A 22,434-nucleotide genomic window follows, 5' to 3' on the forward strand; every position below is an offset into this window, starting at 1 on the left:
AGTAATTTGCGGAATTTGGAGGAGGAAGGGAACGCTGTTCTTGAGTCAACACACCTCGACCTCTACCTCTGTTTGCTGACTGGAGGCCACCACGACCTCGTGGAGCAGATAGTGCTCCATTGCGCTGCAATAAAACCGGACAACTATTCTTAAAATGACCTTCCTCCCCACCATAGGCACATTGATTAGGTCCTAACAAAGGTCGCAGAATATATGGCTCAGGCTTTTGATACACCCTCTGAAACTGCGGAGGCTGTTGAAACTGGGGCTGAGCATAACGAGGAGGATAAGCTTGTTGCAAGAGAACCTTCGTTTTTAATTCTTTCGTCTTTTTCCTCTTGCTTTTCTTTTTCTTCTTTATCTCTATTTTCATAATATTGAGCAGTAGCCAATATCTGGGCAGAAGAAGAAACAGCCCATGAACTTTCAGAATCTTTCAACTTATGTGACAGCTCAGGAAACAAATTAAATACAAATTTGTCCACAAATAATCGCTGTCCACCTTCTGTAGCCATATCTTGGCCACTGTGATCAATAAATGTCTCCTCAAAACGAGTGAAGAAATCGAAGACACTCTCATCTTTCTTTTGTTTGCATGCAGCCAGTTAATCCCAGTTAACTCTCAAGGCAGGCATCATCGTTTTTATTAATGTAATAATCCTACCGGGGAGTTCCGAGATCAAAGCTTCAGGCTTCGCACCACCTACTTGAGCTGTATCTGCGGCAATTATAGCAGCCCAATCACCACCCAATTCTTGAGCGTGATCCTCTCTATGGATCTTAGCCCATAATGCTTGTGGGACTACATTTCCCATCAACATATCGATATCAGCTAGGTTCATGATGCAAGCATCAACAGTCTGTGACAATTCTTTATATTAACCCGCGGGGTTTTTACGAGGATCCGGTAAAGTCTGTTTAAGTGCTAAAACTTCAGATCTCTTACAGGGGACATGTACCCATATACGTTGGAAGTGAGCAGGAATAGCTGGATTATTACCTTGAGCTGCAACTTCTTCCTTCCACACTGGAGGAACCTCTCTCATAGGATAATTCTTCAGTGTCAGCCTAACCGAAGGGTCGGAGTCAAGGAAAGTCTGAGAGGACAATAAGGTTCTAAAGGTAATAAGTGTCCTTACAGCATTCTCAACCTTGGAACCCACAATTAGTCCTTTATCGAAGTCAGCCTGAACATCTAACAGACCCTGTGGAACTGGACTTAAATTCATATCCTCCCATTCTTTAACGAGAGTATTACACATAACATTAAAAACATATCTCTGCGTAGGCGCATTCCATTGTGAAAAGGTAGACATAATATCGGGCACACTATACTGGGGAACCCTCTCGATCCATTTACGTGCGAGAGAGTCCAACCATTCTCGTTCTTCAGCAGCTGGGAACTGACTGCGAGATTGTCTTCGAGCAAAAGCCGGAGACACATTTAAAGCTTCAAAGACAGGAGATAGAATACCAGAGACGGTATCTGTGAGTCGCTTATGCATAGACGGAGAATTAGACATGAGGATAGGGGACAAGGTGTTAGGCGAACTAATTGAAGGAGAACCAGTAATTGCAGGAGGAGCAGAAGGCAAAGGAGATCGAAGTTCAGGAGATAAGGGCAAAGAAATCGAAGGCAAAGCTGGTAGAGGCGGTAATACTGGAAGGGGCAAATGCGGAAGAGCCGGAGCAGGCGGAGGTACTGCTGGCGGCTGAGCAGGCTGTAATAATGGGGATGCATTAGCACCTTGTGCACAGGGCGGAGGCAATCTTAAAAAGTGAGACATCAGGGGATCTTCTTCTAAGTCTTTCTTATCATTGGAAGGGGAAACAGGCAACACCGGATAGCATTTATCTATCGCCATACGATGCTGTCTCTCTGAAATTTCCATCGCATCATTAACTTCATCATCTTTAAATTGCTGGGCAGCCTGTATAATCGTCATGCCCTGTGCTTTCCTATCTCGTTTTGCTTGCTTAATTTCTCTCTGTTTGGCTTCCTTATGCCAAAGGCGAAAAGAGTCAAACATTGCCGGACGGGCTTTTCTTTTAAATAAAACTGCTTCTAAATTATCTAGCACATCAGGCTCGAAACTACCATTTTCTGGCCTTTTTAAAACACCATCTTTCTTCATGTATCGGGTCCATGCTTCGTTAAAGGCAATGGGGCCAACACCATGTTTTGAATAGAGCTCATAAGTGGGAGTTCCAACCGAAGGATTCGGACAAGAGTCCTCAAGCCGGGAATCCCTATTACAACCAAAGCAACAAAGCTTGCCAAACTTAGTCAGACCAGGCATCTCGTGATTTCACCGGACTGGTCACAAACTTCAAGGGGGTAAATTTCAATTTACGCAGCACAAATGCACTTACCCCTCGGCTTCGGCTATTGCAATAGTCGAATCTAAGGACCTAAGGACAAAAACAAAGAACCAAAGTTGTGGGAGCGACCCACCAAATACTTAACTAAGGATGTCTTCTTACACCGACAGAGGCCCGTCTATCGTCTCGCCTTACCATACATCACCAAGGAAGGGCCAAGGCAGGGCGGCAGTCAGGGAAGCAGTCGTCAGTAGCCGTCAGGAAGGAGTAACCACGCTGCAAAAGACCTTTGGACCACTTCGAAATACAGGGGTCGCTTGACGTGGTTCGCGATTCCTCCAGAATTTTCTTGCGGTGTTCCTCACGACCTTCAGGCAGAACCACTACCACTGAAGCCGCCCCACGTTGGGCACCAGTTGAAGAACCAGAACCTTATGGGCCTGGCGGCGCAGGGTACGCCTAATATCTCCTGGGTTCTCCTGCTTAGCTTACAGAGACACGGCATCTCTGTCAGGCGTAAAAGATCAGATTTATTAGCTGCAGCTAGCACAGTTATCCCAGAAGTTCACAAGGTAGGTTCTCAGGAGACTGCCACTTCACTCCGTGGTGCACAATCTTATATAGTACATAGGTGACATATACATTAACCAAGAACACACCTAAAACATACATAGAGAACCAATAAGAAGAGTTAGAAACCAGAACATGTCCAATAGGAAAGGTTGGAAAACAAAGATATCGAGTAACCCGAAGAAGCCTCTCCTCCAACTGTGTTTGCCACCCCACCCCACTGGTTAAGGTATTAACGTCTCTGTAACTGACTTGCAGGTTTAGTTTTATTTATTTAAATGTGTACTTACCTCCGTTCATCCATATTCTGGTGTTTAGATTTCCCCGCCCTGCCTTACTGCCCCACCGAACTCCCTCCACGGACCGCTACTGACTCATGGCACTATGTACCCATTTATAACAAGAGCCTCGGCAGGTCAATGTCGGCGTTTTATCCTTCAGTGGTTGAGTCCTGTATATTACAAATTACATCCATTTGAGCAACTTGAAATTCTAAGATTTTTCAATTGATGCAAAGTATCAGCGCCATATGCAGTATGGCTAAAAGTCCCAGGCTGCGCAAAAAAATGCTTTAGAAAATTGTAACTTTATAGAAAGTTCATAACCTTTATATAAAACTATACCAATACAACATTGATTTACACAGTTTACATGCTGCTATGCCAAACAAAAAATGTAACACTCAAAAAATAAATAATGCACTGTTTCAGATCTTCTTACAAAAATGTTTAACATAAATAGCTCAGAACAATACTTGCTTCTGTTATTACGGGGTCTCCACACATAACGTTAACCTTATCAGACCCTTCCTTATAAACTGCCAGTAGAACTCCTCGTGGGACTACTGCAGGCCAATAGGCAGGGCAGGGAAGGGGCAGGGTGAGGAGTAGTAAACTCTGGTATTAAAACAAAGGGAGTTCACTTAATAAATACTTAAATAAAACTACTTTAATTGCACGCACTGCAATGCAACACGCATAATAAAATTGTGTTCGATAATTATTCACCGCGCTCCGTACGGCTTAATGCCAGTTTACTACCCCCACACCCTGCACCTCTACTGCCATGCCCCACGGACAAGCAGCACTTTCACAAGGAGCCACCACTACAAACTGAATACCTCTTTCATTTACTTACAAGTTTAAAAACATGTATGCTACACCTTGGTCATGAAAAAAAACTATTTTTCCTATTGTATATAAGTCTAAAATTACAAAAAGCAATAAAAGTTATATAAAGTAACAATAACTACTTAAATATAATGTATTACTTACTGTTTTTATGCTTACAAATGTTTGCTGTGATAATAAAACAATTTTTAAACAAAGTCATCACATGGATTCTATTACACACTACTTTTACATGTCACACCAAGAAATTACATTAATTATTTATAATATAAAATAAACGACTAACATAATCAATATGGCGAGACCAATTGGCATTGCCAATGCTTGTTAGTTCTGGGTTGACAGTACAGCTGTCACTAGACATTATGTGATCAACCTAAAAAAGGATTTAAGAAGAACTACTTGGAGAGGGGCTTTTGCTCCACCCACGTGTTTGTAGACAGGTGCACATGTTTTATTAGGCAGAATTTGCGTGCTTTCACCCCAAAAAGTCTTGCCTTCTCCACAGCTGTGATCATTGTGTTTATTTATCCAGCTGCCTGAGCTTGAACTGTCAGGGCACACACATGCCAGTGTAATATGCTATCAAAATGTCGTAGATAAGTTATGGTGTTTTTCTCTGTCTGGGAGGAGAGCAGTCATTAACTTTAGGCTTCAGAGTGTAGTTTTATGTTTGAGAGCCCAGGGCTACACTAAGCTTCATGGATTGTTAAGTGTGGCCCGACAGTGCAACTGTCACCTGCCCTTATGTGACCAGCAAAAAAGGTCTTTCATAGTCCTACTGAAAGAGAGGCTAGGCTCCACCTATATGTTGGTTCCCTTTGAGTACAGGATTTCATTGGGCGAGATGTGTGTCCTTCTACTAAAAAGACCGCTTTCATTGCAACTTTTGGTTTGTGGAAAAGTTTATACTTGATGCAGCAGGACTGAGTTGGTTATGGTGACAAGCCAATCAATGATCATGGCTATAGGCCTGACCTGTTAATTATGAAAGATTATGATAAAGGTAGTAGGCCTGACATATATTGATTGTGAAAAGCATATGTTATAGCCAAAAAGCATTTAACCCCTTCAGCGCGGCGCGGATTTCCACGCCACGCTGAAGATTCCGTGCGCGGGCGGGGCCATGATGGAACGGTTCCGTCATAAGCACAGCCCAACCGACGTGCATGACGGAACCGTTCCGTCAAGCGCGTCGAAGGGGTTAAAGGTGGATTGTTATTAATCTGAATTAAAGCCTACAAATATGTATTTAGGTTTTACTCTACATGGCATCTCATAGATTACCTTAGTAGGCAATTGTTCTGGTGTTGTACGTCTTCTGACATACCATGATTATAGAAGGAGATTTGCACTCTGGTAATCTTTGCTAAACTCTGTTAGGAGAAACGTTATTTTGATTTGACAACTGCACTTTTATATACATTTGCAATTTCATGGCTGTATTCCTGGTGGCATAGGTCTGGCCTGTGTATTATGACAATTCATTACAAAGGCAGTAAGCTTGGTTTATTTAAAATGTGAAAAGTATATGGTAAAGCCAGTAGGCCTTTAATAGTGGATTTTTATCACATTATTTTACAGGCTGCAGAAACCTATGTGGGTACGTTTAATCTCACAGATTACCCAATTAGTCAAGGGTTTTGGTGTTGGTCGCCCACTCTGACAAACCATGGGAGTTGAATTTTACTGTGATGATTCTTGTTACGCCTTTTTGAGAGGGAGTATTTCTTTTTTTCCCATCTGCATGCCCTTTGCACTCTGCTTCCATCTATGACATCACATTGCATGGGTTCATGGTTCATTCGGCATCAGTAATGGGCTGTTGTGCCTTGTGAGTGACGGCATTTTCTAATCAGGTAGGGACATTCCCCTGAAAATGAGTGTGTTTCAGTGTCACAGCTGGTTGGACAGTTCTATAGTTTTAAACTTTCTACTTTTATAGTTTCCCTTTTATTTCTTTGCTTCTTGTCTTTTTATTTTAATGGTACAACTCCTCAGGAAGTTGTAATGGGTCCCTTGCTTGTCGCTCATTTCATCAGCAGTGCGCTGCATCCCACGTGACCACTTCCCCTAAATCAGGAGTCCATTATGGAACCATGTTGTCCATAATGTATCGTTGTTTTACCATTTCAAGATCGCCAACTTGTTCTAAATGTGAGGGTCATGCTTGAACTTGAAAACAATGATAGACTATTTACAGTATCTTCACAGGACCGACACCCGCAGCTGTGTTTAGTTGTGTTGTTGCAAGGATGTGCCTGTTGTGATTAAACTGTTGCATGTTTTTCTTTTGTCTCCTTGTTTTCATTTCATGTATCTTTTGTTTTTCAGTTTGTGTGTGTTTCATTGAAGTTGTGTCAGAGGGTGAGTGCTGAGTGAGTCAGTGAATTGATGAATGATTGCAGGTGTACAGAGATGAGTGATAGAGTACACATATGATGACACAGTGAGTGCATGAACCCATCGGTGACATTCCTTCAGAAGCCAAGCCTATTGGCATTGCCCATGCTTGTACTGACAATTGGGAGGGGTGAATACAGAGATGTAAAATGGAAACGGTTCTGCACCGAAGTGGTAAACACATGTTTTTTCTGATCAATTCTAGGTGAAATAATTGCAGGAATCGAACGCCCTCCAATTATAGCCGCCTGTGCTCAAGACGTGTTTTGCTGACAGATGATGACGCCAGAATGGACTAAACCCTGACAGGAGCGAACTCTTGTGTAAATAACATTCCTTTTAACATAGTGCTCACAATGACTGGACCCTCTACAGTTCTGTCCCATCTCACCCCTTGGTGGGCTTGAGTTTTCCAGAACATTCTTCCTCTTTCGTGTGTTACTTTGGGGCCAACAGCTGACGTGTCACTAGTTTTGTATAAAAAAGCACCGCGTTGAACGTGACAAACCCATATTTGTGCAGAAAGGGTTTCTGGATGCAAAAGGCCGCCATCAAACAACTTTGCTATTTATAAGCCTCGCATTCACAAAACCTGGTATGTCGGTGCCTTTTAGTATGTTGTATTCAAATAAAAACAAACATTGTTAACGTGAATGTGTCTTTGACGTGTTCATCTCATTGCAGTTGATGTATGGATTGTGTTGTTGAACACATGACATTTGTTCGCAGTCAGGTCTTACTTGAACGGGTCCCGCTGGGTCTGTGGAGCACATGGACTGGAACAGCCGCAAAGACCTCCATTTTCATAAGTTGAAGCTTCACTAAGTAGAAAGATTGAGTTCGACCGTAATAAACCCAACTAGCCATGCCTTTACATACATGCGGTCAGAAGGCCTGCACTCTGTTCTTACACATACCATTTGTGTTGTCGTTGTAATCCTACATGCTGAACAGGTTAACGATCGCCGCAAATTAAATAGGTGTGATGGGGAATTATAATAATGCATTAACAAAGCCAACAGGACTGGCATAAATGTGCTTGCATGCACGCATGTGCATTTGTGAGCGCCTCAGATTGCCCGTGTTAGCATATTAAAGCTAGACTTCCTGGAATTGTCAATCCTTGTTTTACATTTTTGATACTGTGGACAACCAAGTTTTGTTTCAAATAAATATCCGGCGTAGAAGGAGAGAAATGAAAGCTGAGAAGTTGTTGCTTTTCGATGTAGAAGGAAAAACATGCTCAACATGTATTAACCCTTTTGTGTTGTGGCAGCTATAGTTTCTAAGCAATTTTCAATTACATCAGAATAAACAAAACAGCAATTTCTTTGGAAGGTCGTTGCAGGACAGGCCCATTTTATTGCTAAGTGGACTCGCCCAGTTGTATCTGCAAACACTGCTTTGTAGCAATAGATTTTCCAGCACAGCTCAGAAATAGAAAGAGGCGACCTCTGCTAACTGTGTCTTGGGCGCACTGTCTGAAAATCAATGGCTGCCTCGGTTAAATGAATACACTTTACATACTGCTGGCGCATAGAAGCAGATCCTTGGCTCTGACGGGGCCAGTCAATCCCACAATAATATGTTACCTGGAGACATTTTAATTGCTCTGACAATATATCATTTCCTCTTTCTTTTTTGAGGAGGCTGGCACTGCTGCAGCCCATGACCAGTATTCCACACACAAAAACGACGTTCATACAACCAATCAGAAAGCTCACATTGGCCCGGAAGCACACACACTGAAACAATCCAATTCGACACATAGAAAGTATGCAAAATCCCACAGCATGCCATTGACTCGCAAAACACCTGTTTTTACTCCCTTACATTCAGACAGGAGTTTGGCAAAGAAGGCAAAAGTAGTTGTCAGTGGCAGCTGGTAATTAGGGCATCAAGGGATCATCAGTGCAGCGCGTCACTCGTCGCAGAGTGTGAACGGGTCAGCGAGCGCTGCTGACCGCACCCCACTCTGAGATGAGGTGTCAGTGATAGGCAGTCCGTCGCTCGCCGCAGAGTGAGAACGGGTCAGCGAGAGCTGCTGACCGCACCCCACTCTGAGATGAGGTGTCAGTGATAGGCAGTGCGTCGCTCGTCGCAGAGTGAGAACGGGTCAGTGAGAGCTGCTGACCGCACCCCACTCTGAGATGAGGTGTCAGTGATAGGCAGTCCGTCACTCGCCGCAGAGTGAGAACGGGTCAGCGAGCGCTGCTGACCGCACCCCACTCTGAGATGAGGTGTCAGTGATAGGCAGTGCGTCACTCGTCGCAGAGTGAGAACGGGTCAGCGAGCGCTGCTGACCGCACCCCACTCTGAGATGAGGTGTCAGTGATAGGCAGTCCGTCACTCGTCGCAGAGTGAGAACGGGTCAGCGAGCGCTGCTGACCGCACCCCACTCTGAGATGAGGTGTCAGTGATAGGCAGCGCGTCACTCGCCGCAGAGTGAGAACGGGTCAGCGAGAGCTGCTGACCGCACCCCACTCTGAGATGAGGTGTCAGTGATAGGCAGTGCGTCACTCGCCGCAGAGTGAGAACGGGTCAGTGAGCGCTGCTGACCGCACCCCACTCTGAGATGAGGTGTCAGTGATAGGCAGTCCGTCACTCGTCGCAGAGTGAGAACGGGTCAGCGAGCGCTGCTGACCGCACCCCACTCTGAGATGAGGTGTCAGTGATAGGCAGTCCGTCACTCGCCGCAGAGTGAGAACGGGTCAGCGAGAGCTGCTGACCGCACCCCACTCTGAGATGAGGTGTCAGTGATAGGCAGCCCGTCACTCGTCGCAGAGTGAGAACGGGTCAGCGAGCGCTGCTGACCGCACCCCACTCTGAGATGAGGTGTCAGTGATAGGCAGTGCGTCACTCGCCGCAGAGTGAGAACGGGTCAGCGAGCGCTGCTGACCGCACTCCACTCTGAGATGAGGTGTCAGTGATAGGCAGTGCGTCACTCGTCGCAGAGTGAGAACGGGTCAGCGAGCGCTGCTGACCGCACCCCACTCTGAGATGAGGTGTCAGTGATAGGCAGTCCGTCACTCGTCGCAGAGTGAGAACGGGTCAGCGAGCGCTGCTGACCGCACCCCACTCTGAGATGAGGTGTCAGTGATAGGCAGTGCGTCACTCGCCGCAGAGTGAGAACGGGTCAGTGAGCGCTGCTGACCGCACCCCACTCTGAGATGAGGTGTCAGTGATAGGCAGTCCGTCACTCGTCGCAGAGTGAGAACGGGTCAGCGAGCGCTGCTGACCGCACCCCACTCTGAGATGAGGTGTCAGTGATAGGCAGTCCGTCACTCGCCGCAGAGTGAGAACGGGTCAGCGAGCGCTGCTGACCGCACCCCACTCTGAGATGAGGTGTCAGTGATAGGCAGTCCGTCACTCGCCGCAGAGTGAGAACGGGTCAGTGAGCGCTGCTGACCGCACCCCACTCTGAGATGAGGTGTCAGTGATAGGCAGTGCGTCACTCGCCGCAGAGTGAGAACGGGTCAGCGAGAGCTGCTGACCGCACCCCACTCTGAGATGAGGTGTCAGTGATAGGCAGTGCGTCACCCGTCGCAGAGTGAGAACGGGTCAGCGAGCGCTGCTGACCGCACCCCACTCTGAGATGAGGTGTCAGTGATAGGCAGCGCGTCACTCGTCGCAGAGTGAGAACGGGTCAGTGAGAGCTGCTGACCGCACCCCACTCTGAGATGAGGTGTCAGTGATAGGCAGCCCGTCACTCGCCGCAGAGTGAGAACGGGTCAGCGAGAGCTGCTGACCGCACCCCACTCTGAGATGAGGTGTCAGTGATAGGCAGTCCGTCACTCGTCGCAGAGTGAGAACGGGTCAGCGAGAGCTGCTGACCGCACCCCACTCTGAGATGAGGTGTCAGTGATAGGCAGCCCGTCACTCGCCGCAGAGTGAGAACGGGTCAGCGAGAGCTGCTGACCGCACCCCACTCTGAGATGAGGTGTCAGTGATAGGCAGTGCGTCACTCGCCGCAGAGTGAGAACGGGTCAGCGAGAGCTGCTGACCGCACCCCACTCTGAGATGAGGTGTCAGTGATAGGCAGTCCGTCACTCGTCGCAGAGTGAGAACGGGTCAGCGAGAGCTGCTGACCGCACCCCACTCTGAGATGAGGTGTCAGTGATAGGCAGTGCGTCACTCGTCGCAGAGTGAGAACGGGTCAGCGAGCGCTGCTGACCGCACCCCACTCTGAGATGAGGTGTCAGTGATAGGCAGTCCGTCACTCGTCGCAGAGTGAGAACGGGTCAGTGAGAGCTGCTGACCGCACCCCACTCTGAGATGAGGTGTCAGTGATAGGCAGCCCGTCACTCGTCGCAGAGTGAGAACGGGTCAGCGAGAGCTGCTGACCGCACCCCACTCTGAGATGAGGTGTCAGTGATAGGCAGTCCGTCACTCGCCGCAGAGTGAGAACGGGTCAGTGAGAGCTGCTGACCGCACCCCACTCTGAGATGAGGTGTCAGTGATAGGCAGTCCGTCACTCGTCGCAGAGTGAGAACGGGTCAGCGAGAGCTGCTGACCGCACCCCACTCTGAGATGAGGTGTCAGTGATAGGCAGTCCGTCACTCGCCGCAGAGTGAGAACGGGTCAGCGAGAGCTGCTGACCGCACCCCACTCTGAGATGAGGTGTCAGTGATAGGCAGCCCGTCACCCGTCGCAGAGTGAGAACGGGTCAGCGAGAGCTGCTGACCGCACCCCACTCTGAGATGAGGTGTCAGTGATAGGCAGTGCGTCACTCGCCGCAGAGTGAGAACGGGTCAGTGAGCGCTGCTGACCGCACCCCACTCTGAGATGAGGTGTCAGTGATAGGCAGTCCGTCACTCGTCGCAGAGTGAGAACGGGTCAGCGAGAGCTGCTGACCGCACCCCACTCTGAGATGAGGTGTCAGTGATAGGCAGTGCATCACTCGTCGCAGAGTGAGAACGGGTCAGCGAGCGCTGCTGACCGCACCCCACTCTGAGATGAGGTGTCAGTGATAGGCAGTCCGTCACTCGTCGCAGAGTGAGAACGGGTCAGCGAGCGCTGCTGACCGCACCCCACTCTGAGATGAGGTGTCAGTGATAGGCAGCCCGTCACTCGTCGCAGAGTGAGAACGGGTCAGCGAGAGCTGCTGACCGCACCCCACTCTGAGATGAGGTGTCAGTGATAGGCAGTCCGTCACTCGTCGCAGAGTGAGAACGGGTCAGCGAGAGCTGCTGACCGCACCCCACTCTGAGATGAGGTGTCAGTGATAGGCAGTCCGTCACTCGTCGCAGAGTGAGAACGGGTCAGTGAGAGCTGCTGACCGCACCCCACTCTGAGATGAGGTGTCAGTGATAGGCAGTGCGTCACTCGTCGCAGAGTGAGAACGGGTCAGTGAGAGCTGCTGACCGCACCCCACTCTGAGATGAGGTGTCAGTGATAGGCAGCCCGTCACCCGTCGCAGAGTGAGAACGGGTCAGTGAGAGCTGCTGACCGCACCCCACTCTGAGATGAGGTGTCAGTGATAGGCAGTGCGTCGCTCGCCGCAGAGTGAGAACGGGTCAGCGAGCGCTGCTGACCGCACCCCACTCTGAGATGAGGTGTCAGTGATAGACAGTGCGTCGCTCGCCGCAGAGTGAGAACGGGTCAGCGAGAGCTGCTGACCGCACCCCACTCTCTGAGATGAGGTGTCAGTGATAGGCAGCCCGTCACTCGTCGCAGAGTGAGAACGGGTCAGCGAGAGCTGCTGACCGCACCCCACTCTGAGATGAGGTGTCAGTGATAGGCAGTGCGTCGCTCGCCGCAGAGTGAGAACGGGTCAGCGAGCGCTGCTGACCGCACCCCACTCTGAGATGAGGTGTCAGTGATAGGCAGTCCGTCACTCGTCGCAGAGTGAGAACGGGTCAGTGAGAGCTGCTGACCGCACCCCACTCTGAGATGAGGTGTCAGTGATAGGCAGTGCGTCGCTCGCCGCAGAGTGAGAACGGGTCAGCGAGCGCTGCTGACCGCACCCCACTCTGAGATGAGGTGTCAGTGATAGGCAGTCCGTCACTCGCCGCAGAGTGAGAACGGGTCAGCGAGCGCTGCTGACCGCACCCCACTCTGAGATGAGGTGTCAGTGATAGGCAGTGCGTCACTCGTCGCAGAGTGAGAACGGGTCAGCGAGCGCTGCTGACCGCACCCCACTCTGAGATGAGGTGTCAGTGATAGGCAGTCCGTCACTCGTCGCAGAGTGAGAACGGGTCAGCGAGCGCTGCTGACCGCACCCCACTCTGAGATGAGGTGTCAGTGATAGGCAGTCCGTCACCCGTCGCAGAGTGAGAACGGGTCAGCGAGAGCTGCTGACCGCACCCCACTCTGAGATGAGGTGTCAGTGATAGGCAGTCCGTCACTCGTCGCAGAGTGAGAACGGGTCAGTGAGAGCTGCTGACCGCACCCCACTCTGAGATGAGGTGTCAGTGATAGGCAGCCCGTCACTCGTCGCAGAGTGAGAACGGGTCAGCGAGAGCTGCTGACCGCACCCCACTCTGAGATGAGGTGTCAGTGATAGGCAGTGCGTCACTCGCCGCAGAGTGAGAACGGGTCAGCGAGAGCTGCTGACCGCACCCCACTCTGAGATGAGGTGTCAGTGATAGGCAGTCCGTCAATCGTCGCAGAGTGAGAACGGGTCAGCGAGCTCTGCTGACCGCACCCCACTCTGAGATGAGGTGTCAGTGATAGGCAGCGCGTCACTCGCCGCAGAGTGAGAACGGGTCAGCGAGCGCTGCTGACCGCACCCCACTCTGAGATGAGGTGTAAGTGATAGGCAGCCCGTCACTCGTCGCAGAGTGAGAACGGGTCAGTGAGAGCTGCTGACCGCACCCCACTCTGAGATGAGGTGTCAGTGATAGGCAGCCCGTCACTCGTCGCAGAGTGAGAACGGGTCAGCGAGAGCTGCTGACCGCACCCCACTCTGAGATGAGGTGTCAGTGATAGGCAGCCCGTCACTCGTCGCAGAGTGAGAACGGGTCAGCGAGAGCTGCTGACCGCACCCCACTCTGAGATGAGGTGTCAGTGATAGGCAGCCCGTCACTCGTCGCAGAGTGAGAACGGGTCAGCGAGAGCTGCTGACCGCACCCCACTCTGAGATGAGGTGTCAGTGATAGGCAGCCCGTCACTCGTCGCAGAGTGAGAACGGGTCAGCGAGAGCTGCTGACCGCACCCCACTCTGAGATGAGGTGTCAGTGATAGGCAGTCCGTCACCCGTCGCAGAGTGAGAACGGGTCAGCGAGAGCTGCTGACCGCACCCCACTCTGAGATGAGGTGTCAGTGATAGACACTCGGCCTCGGGCACTTCAGGGTTTAAAACCAAAGTGCCCACATGTGAGGTTATCGCTGACACGCCCCCTTGTCATGGGGGGAGGGGAGGGGGCGCTCAAGGCTCCTTGCCGATCTGAGGAGATTACGCCCACAGGAGCAGACGTCACATCTCCAGCCCGGCACAGTTCAGCTGAGGCTGCCAGGCGCCTGCACATTTAGCTGATGCTCAGTTCCTGCCTTAACCTGAAAATAATGTCCAGAAGGTGGGAGGACGTGGCCATTCCGACCTTAAGGACGGAAGCTGCTGTTAATTTGGAAGCTCTCTCTTTAAGGGTAATATTTGTTGGTAAATCACCTTTCCAGTTAGGCCCTTTCCATATTGCTGGTAGACTAAGTTCAATTTGTCCATTGCTTAAGTCAGCACATGTTTCATTGCCTAGACAATTTTTGAATTGAAGTAAAAATGGGTGCTGCCTTTTGACCTTTCAGTTGTGTGCCCATCTGCCTTTGAGTGGCAACTTGTGAATTATTCTGCATTGTTTTGCGCACATTGCGAAAAACATTCAGATGTGAGACAAGGTACCAGTGACTGAAAAAACCTTTTAACTCACATGCGGGACAACAGTCGATGCAATGGTGTCTATAAATATAGCATTGTAGCTGGAAGATGGCTAGGGCAGGAACCAGAATCATCGACACAAAGGACAGACTCGGCGGAAGGGCCAGTGGCTACCAAGAAAACATACACAGAAAAAGCTCACGAACTGGACCTTTTCAGAAATGTGTGGGGCAATCTTAAAGTGTCAGGCTCCAGGTCAATGGATGGAAAGCCAGTAGGATTGGCAGGTTTCGAGAGGCGTTTGACTTACTTATGACAAAAATGCCATATCTCTAGCATAGATCTCAATATTAGACTGCGTTAAAGATGTACAGTTTCACCTAATGGTCAAATGATTCCGATGGAATACTCACATTTTATTTTTGATTAAAATGTGCTTAGTTCGCTCCTGGAATCCTTAAAATAGTCAGTCTGGTACAGAAAGTCTGGATAGATAGCTCAAGCTGTTTGCCAATGTGTCCGTAAACTCCACAATACAAGATTAAAAAGTTGCTCAGTTGTTAAGGACCCATGTCATTTGAAATGGCAAGGACAGACGCAAGAAGAGAGCAGACTGTTGGAGGGTTAGTACGTCTGCAAATAGAAAACACAAGACAGCAGCAGTGTGTGGGTCCGCAAACAGCATCTACCACCATTAGAAATAAAAAACATGGACACCATTTTTAAAGGAGGATTTCCATGCTGAAAGCACTATAATTCCCATGTTGAACAACTGTTTACTTTAAGTACTTGTGAACTACATATAAATGTACTATGTCAAGTCGTATATTTGTGTATTTTTTTAGGATACTTTTTCAGACAAAAAATGCTTTTTTTGATAAATAATTCCTGACAATTCTTATAGTGCAATAAATTGCTTATTTAGATCATACTTCAATTTAGCAATTGTGGTGCATGCACAATGGTTTGCTTTTAGGAGGATGAGCTTTATTTTCAATATGATGTCTACATTCACCAAATAATTTATGCTGCTTGCTGTTTGTGAGAAGTTGGCCTGGCATATGCTGTTCACTAGTTATAGTGGGCACCTCGCACCAGTCCAGACAACCCTTATTGATGATAGGTTTAAAGACAACCTTTATTGAAAGCTATCCTAGTGGTCGCTATGGAGAGCAGCCTTCAGGCTAAGTCTTGAAGGAGTGTAAAGCAGCTTGTTTTACCATATTATAACCTCTTGAATTAGTAAATGAAAGGAGAACCACACAAGATATATAAAATATATATTTTTATTTCTAAACACTCACTACTAATCTCTTTATGAGATTAGAGTCCAAGATACACAATTATACAGTTCTAAAACGACAGTAAATAGCACAATATACAATGGGCCCTAGGGGCGAACCAAACCATATATTAAGAAAGTGGTATGAGAACCACGACTTGACTAGACACAGTGCCTAGGGCACGTAGAATCGCTGGGACCCCAAGGAACCACCCAAGGTAGTGACACAGGAGACCCACGGGGGACGCATGCAGTGTGAGAACACAGCCACGAGCCCCGCACTATTCTATGGGAAAGTCGTGGTTGGAATTTTAGAAGTTAAGGACACTTAGGAGAGGACTTTGAGCAAACCTCTTTAGACTTAGGGGGTTCTAGTGCCAGCACCCACGGGAGCACCGGAGTACTCGAGTTACCTCACCCAGGGAAGCCGGGTGCATAGGTGTCAAATGGTGTTGGGAATCGTCGTTGATTTCAATGGTGATCTGCTGCAAAGTGCTGCTGCCGGGAAGGAGAAAAGTGTCAGGTGTGATCCAAGCCAGGATCGAAGATCAGAAGAACCTGAAAGTAGAGGGGACAGAGTCTGGGTCACTTGCCAGTGACCAGGGGCACGATAGACGAATGCCCACCGATGTCAGGTGTTTCAGGTGCGAAGAGGTGAAGCTTGACTCTGCAGCCACGAGGACCAGGAGGCGTCGACTATGACCAGGAGCTGGATTCGAACTGACCCATAAAGGATGTCGAGTGCTGTGGTGTTGGCGCCCGGATTGGACCCAAGAAGCCTTGGCAACAGCAACCCAAGCAGAAAGAGAAAAGATGCTTCGGTGCGGACCAGCAAGGTTTTCAGGACTCCCCAAGAAATGGAGAGTCAGGACACGTCTGGAGCAACCAGGTAAGCCCAATTAAAGTTATAATTGCCTTCACAGAGACCCACGTCAATGGACCAGGGATTGTGAAGGGACCTCAAGAGAAAACACAAAGAGCCAGCTCACGGAACACTCGTGGAGTGCAGGCAGGCAATCTTTGGTGCAAATGTTGCTTGGGGACAGGGCTACAAGTAACCCAAAGCTCAGCTGCAGGAGCTGTTGGAAAGCTGATGCTTCTGCAAAGTGATGCGGTGTCCAGGGGTTCGGGTTGCACGGTCGCTACAAAGGAAAATTTTAGCCAATTACCTAAAGGTCCATCAAAATAAGTTAAATATAGATTCTGTTTTTGATGTGCACTCCGTCTTAAAGTTTAAAGATGTTGAAATTTTGAATGAATTTTCCCTTTTTTACGAATCCTTATACTCTTCAGAAACCCAGCCCACGGATCACTCATTAGAGCAATTCTTCTCTGATATCCAGAAACCTCCGCAGGCACCTCCAGATTTATCTCAATTAGAATCTGATCTCTCCCAGCAAGAACTTCTCCATGCTCTTCAAAACCTTAAAAAGGACAAAGCACCCGGCCCGGATGGTTTTACTGTTGAATTTTATACACATTTTTCTAAGTTTTTAATACCCAAATTGCACTCACTTATAAGCTTTTCCTCTTCATCAAATAGTTCCTCTGGTTCCTTTTCAGAAGCGCACATATGTCTTATCCCTAAGGAAGGTAAAGATTCCAAGCACTGTAAAAATTATAGACCTATTTCACTGGTTAATATCGACTATAAAATTCTTTCCAAAGCCTTAGCCATACGCTTGGATTCCTAATTACCAGACCTATTGGGGAAAGAATAATCTGGTTTTGTTAAAGGGCGGGTTATCACGGATAATACACAGCTCTTTTTTGATGTTTTATCCAAATCATCACATCTTAATCATTCCTTAGCGGCAATAGCGTTGGACGCTGAAAAAGCTTTTGACAGGGTTGAATGGAAATATTTATTTTATGCTCTTACATGGCTTGGATTTGGCCCCAATTTCATACATTTGGTGTCTCTTCTTTATTCTAACCCTTATGCAGCAGTTTGTGCAAATGGTTTAATCTCCCCTTTTTTTAATTTACGTAGAGGGGTGCGCCAAGGTTGCCCTCTTTCTCCTTTTCTTTTTAATTTGGCATTGGAACCATTCTTGTCCAAATAACGTCAGAACCCTAGTATTTATGGGTTTCACGCATCAAATGCTCACCTCAAACTTGCAGCATATGCTGATGATATTTTACTCTTTATATCCAAACCTGAAGAATCTATTCCCGCTTTTTTAGAGGAGATAAAATCCTATTCTCTCATTTCTGACTATAAATTAAATAATGATAAATGTGAGATACTGCCCTTAGCAAAGTATACTTTCAGATCAGATTTTCTCTCATCCCGATTTAAATGGAGTCCAAAGAGCATTAAATATCTAGGCCTACATTTTACATCCTCAATATCAGAGACAGTAACTTTATGTATGAATAAATGTCTCCAAAAGATTTCGGAATTGACTTCTAAATGGCACCCTTTGTATCTGTCATGGTGGGGCCGTTGGGATACAATCAAAATGATGCTATCACCCATAGTTTTAAATACCATTTCGAATATTCCAGTCCCAATCACAAGCAAGTTATTTAAACAAATTAACTCCACTTTATCCTCCTTTTTGTGGTGCAATAAAAAAAACCCGTATGTCTTTGCTAAAATGAATCCGCCCTAAATCAGAAGGAGGAGTTAATTTCCCAGATTTTCAGGCCTATCAGAAAGCATTCTTTTTGCGCCAAGCGTCTCTTTGGTTGCTTGATTCTACAGATGACTCTCCTCTCTGGACCTCAACGGAGCGCTCTTTTTTATCTCCTTACGCATTTCGTGAATATCTCTCTTTCTCACGCAAACCACAATCCATTTCAACTCCTGTAATAAAACACACTTCAAAATTACTTGCTTCATTCCCTCAATCTATTCACGATTCCAGGGATTCTTTTCTTAATTCAACAATTTGGCATAATAAAAAATTGCTGGTACATGGTAAACCTTTTTATTGGAGGGCTTGGAGAACAAGAGGTTTGGTTTGGATACACCAATTATTTTCAGAATCACAATTTATATCTTTTCCGACGCTTAGACAGCTATTTAATGTGCCAATTTGTTTTGAACCCTACATATGCCTTACTCAAACACACTGTATTGGAGGCCTTTTCCCATTTCTCTACTCTGCCCACAACCCCCAATACCTCTGATTCCCCTTCTAAACTCCATGCCTTGTTAGCAACCACACCCAAGGCTTCTACTATTTATAAATATTTGCAAGACACAGCCACCGTTAGACAGAAGACAAAAATTGAAGAGGCATGGGAGCGTGACTTCACCACTTGCTGGTCATTAACTCTTTGGGAGCATAGATGGACCAAACTGCGTACAGCTTCCAGGGCAGCAAATATAACTCAAACACTATTTTTTGTTTACAATAGACTTTTATTTACACCTGCTATTTTATATAAACGTTTCCCATCTAGCACGGATACATGTTGGACTTGCTCTTCCCCTAACGCTGATTTGTTTCATATGTTATTCACATGTTCATATGTACATAGCTTTTGGAAAAAAGTATGGTCTCAAATCAATTTAATATATAACACAAATTTTTCCTTTTCTTTTGTACACATTTTCTTGGATAGCCTCTCCTCCATCTGGAATGATGTTTCACTTAATGTCAAGATTATTGATTTGTTATTAGCAATCGCATTTCAACAACTTACTGCCAACTGGAAAGATTTTTCGAAAATCACATATAGGGCCTGGTGGTACTCTATATGTCATAATCACAGACTAGATACTGCTTTTGTTTACCCACCTTACATGGCCTCTAAACGTGCTGATCTATGGTCGCCTGTCACGATATTTTTCGATATCAGTGCTCAGCATCATTCCCAACCTCGTCCCTCACAACAGGAGGATTCCAAACCTCCTTGAATCCCCAAATGATTCCATTAGTTTCGCTCTAATATTTAACATATATCTATGTCTTTTTTGATATGCCTTCGTTGTTTCCTCTTTGTATAACTCACCCAATTCTTCTACTCTCTATGTATGGAGCTTGGATTATGATGTTGTACAACTTGTACTGTATATTGTATTGGTCACCAAAAATTCTTTCTCAATAAAATCATTTGAACTTAACAAAAAAAAGAATCACAAGATAGAGCAAACTCTTTCCACTTCGCTGAAAAGGTTCAATTTGAAAAGAAGACTTATACATCTTTCAGTTTTTGAAGTTACCCTCTTCCACCTTCTCAATTATATAGACCTAAAAATATATCATATGTTAGACTATTCGTATTTCACAATCAGAAGTGTGTTTAAATTGGGAATTCATTAAACCTAAGTAGAGATCTGAATTTCAAGTATTGAACATTGGGGACTTTTTTTATGTCACATGACAGGTAACGCAGTTAGGTAGTTTGGTCCTTTAATGAATATCACATCCTGCTCTTTGGTTGCATTTCCTAATCAGATAAACGATATATCCATAATCTTTAATTAAACACATTTAGGTGCCGATTACGATCCGGTAAAAAATTACCCCGTGCGACTCGTATCCGGTCTTTTTACCGTACGAATCGTACAAGTGCCGTACGAACTGGCAATCACGATTCGCATGGTAAAAAGTCCATACGAACCGCATTGGGAATCATTCCCCACACGTCCTCGGATCGGAAAATGTGTCCAACACGTCCTCGGACGATTTACCGTACAAACGTGAAAAGTCAAGTCCGACCGAGGAATCACGTTCCATCCCGTGCGTCCGAGGTTACAACCGTATGGAAAAAACACCGTCCGCACCGAACTCCTATAGCAACCATGGAGACATGTGCCCGCATACGCGCCCAACACTCCCCCCAGCCCCCGTACGTCCGACACGTACCCCCGTGTATGTACACCCCCACCCGTCTAGGTACACCCCAGTACGTTCGAGTCGTACCCCCACCCCTGTACGTGTTGTACCACCGTGTACCCACACCCCAGTACGTTCGAGTCCTACCACCACCCCTGTACGTGTCGAACCCCCACCCGTGTATGTACACCCCAGTACGTTCGAGTCCTACCCACACCCCTGTACGTGTCGTACCATCGTGTACCCACACCCCAGTACGGTCGAGTCGTACCCCCACCCCTGTACGTGTCGTACCATCGTGTACCTACACCACCGTCTATGTACACCCCAGTACGTTCGAGTCGTACCCCCACCCCTGTACGTGTCGTACCACCGTGTACCCACACCCCAGTACGTTCGAGTCCTACCCCCACCCCTGTACGTGGCGTACCACCGTGTACCCATACCCCAGTACGTTCGAGTCCTACCCCCACCCCTGTACGTGTCGTACCATCGTGTACCCACACCCCAGTACGGTCGAGTCCTACCCCCACCCCTGTACGTGTCGTACCATCGTGTACCCACACCCCAGTACGGTCGAGTCCTACCCCCACCCCTGTACGTGTCGTACCATCGTGTACCCACACCCCAGTACGGTCGAGTCCTACCCCCACCCCTGTACGTGTCGTACCATCGTGTACCCACACCCCAGTACGGTCGAGTCGTACCCCCACCCCTGTACGTGTCGTACCATCGTGTACCTACACCACCGTCTATGTACACCCCAGTACGTTCGAGTCGTACCCCCACCCCTGTACGTGTCGTACCACCGTGTACCCACACCCCAGTACGTTCGAGTCCTACCCCCACCCCTGTACGTGTCGTACCACCGTGTACCCACACCCCAGTACGTTCGAGTCCTACCCACACCCCTGTACGTGTCGAACCCCCACCCGTGTATGTACACCCCAGTACGTTCGAGTCCTACCCCCACCCCTGTACGTGTCGTACCACCGTGTACCCACACCCCAGTACGTTCGAGTCCTACCCCCACCCCTGTACGTGTCGTACCATCGTGTACCCACACCCCAGTACGGTCGAGTCCTACCCCCACCCCTGTACGTGTCGTACCATTGTGTACCCAAACCCCAGTACGGTCGAGTCCTACCCCCACCCCTGTACGTGTCGTACCATCGTGTACCTACACCACCGTCTATGTACACCCCAGTATGTTCGAGTCGTACCCCCACCCCTGTACGTGTCGTACCATCGTGTACCCACACCCCAGTACGGTCGAGTCGTACCCCCACCCCTGTACGTGTCGTACCATCGTGTACCTACACCACCGTCTATGTACACCCCAGTACGTTCGAGTCGTAACCCCACCCCTGTACGGCTCGTACCACCGTGTACCCACACCCCAGTACGTTCGAGTCCTACCCCCACCCCTGTACGTGTCGAACCCCCACCCGTGTATGTACACCCCAGTACGTTCGAGTCCTACCCACACCCCTGTACGTGTCGTACCATCGTGTACCCACACCCCAGTACGTTCGAGTCCTACCCCCACCCCTGTACGTGTCGTACCACCGTGTACCCACACCCCAGTACGTTCGAGTCCTACCCCCACCCCTGTACGTGTCGAACCCCCACCCGTGTATGTACACCCCAGTACGTTCGAGTCCTACCCCCACCCCTGTATGTGTCGAACCCCACCCGTGTATGTACACCCCAGTACGTTCGAGTCCTACCCCCACCCCTGTACGTGTCGTACCACCGTGTACCCACACCCCAGTACGTTCGAGTCCTACCCCCACCCCTGTACGTGTCGTACCATCGTGTACCCACACCCCAGTACGGTCGAGTCCTACCCCCACCCCTGTACGTGTCGTACCATCGTGTACCCACACCCCAGTACGGTCGAGTCGTACCCCCACCCCTGTACGTGTCGTACCATCGTGTACCTACACCACCGTCTATGTACACCCCAGTACGTTCGAGTCGTACCCCCACCCCTGTACGTGTCGTACCACCGTGTACCCACACCCCAGTACGTTCGAGTCCTACCCCCACCCCTGTACGTGTCGTACCACCGTGTACCCACACCCCAGTACGTTCGAGTCCTACCCCCACCCCTGTACG

General features: G+C 48.2%; 2 gene segments (V, D, J or C); both read left to right on the forward strand.

Annotated features, from left to right (window-relative positions):
- Positions 1–7,079, forward strand: part of LOC146869202 (Ig mu chain C region membrane-bound form-like) — a 772,999-nt gene extending 765,920 nt beyond the window's left edge. Inside the window, 1 exon segment of the C gene segment in view lies at positions 6,631–7,079. Within this exon segment, the coding sequence occupies positions 6,631–6,639 (9 nt within the window).
- The window catches only part of LOC146869204 (immunoglobulin heavy constant mu-like), a 484,927-nt gene that overhangs the window by 113,086 nt on the left and 349,407 nt on the right, over positions 1–22,434 (forward strand).

Source organism: Triturus cristatus, chromosome 1_1 (genome assembly GCF_964204655.1).
Source record: "Triturus cristatus chromosome 1_1, aTriCri1.1, whole genome shotgun sequence".
Lineage (NCBI taxonomy): Eukaryota > Metazoa > Chordata > Amphibia > Caudata > Salamandridae > Triturus > Triturus cristatus.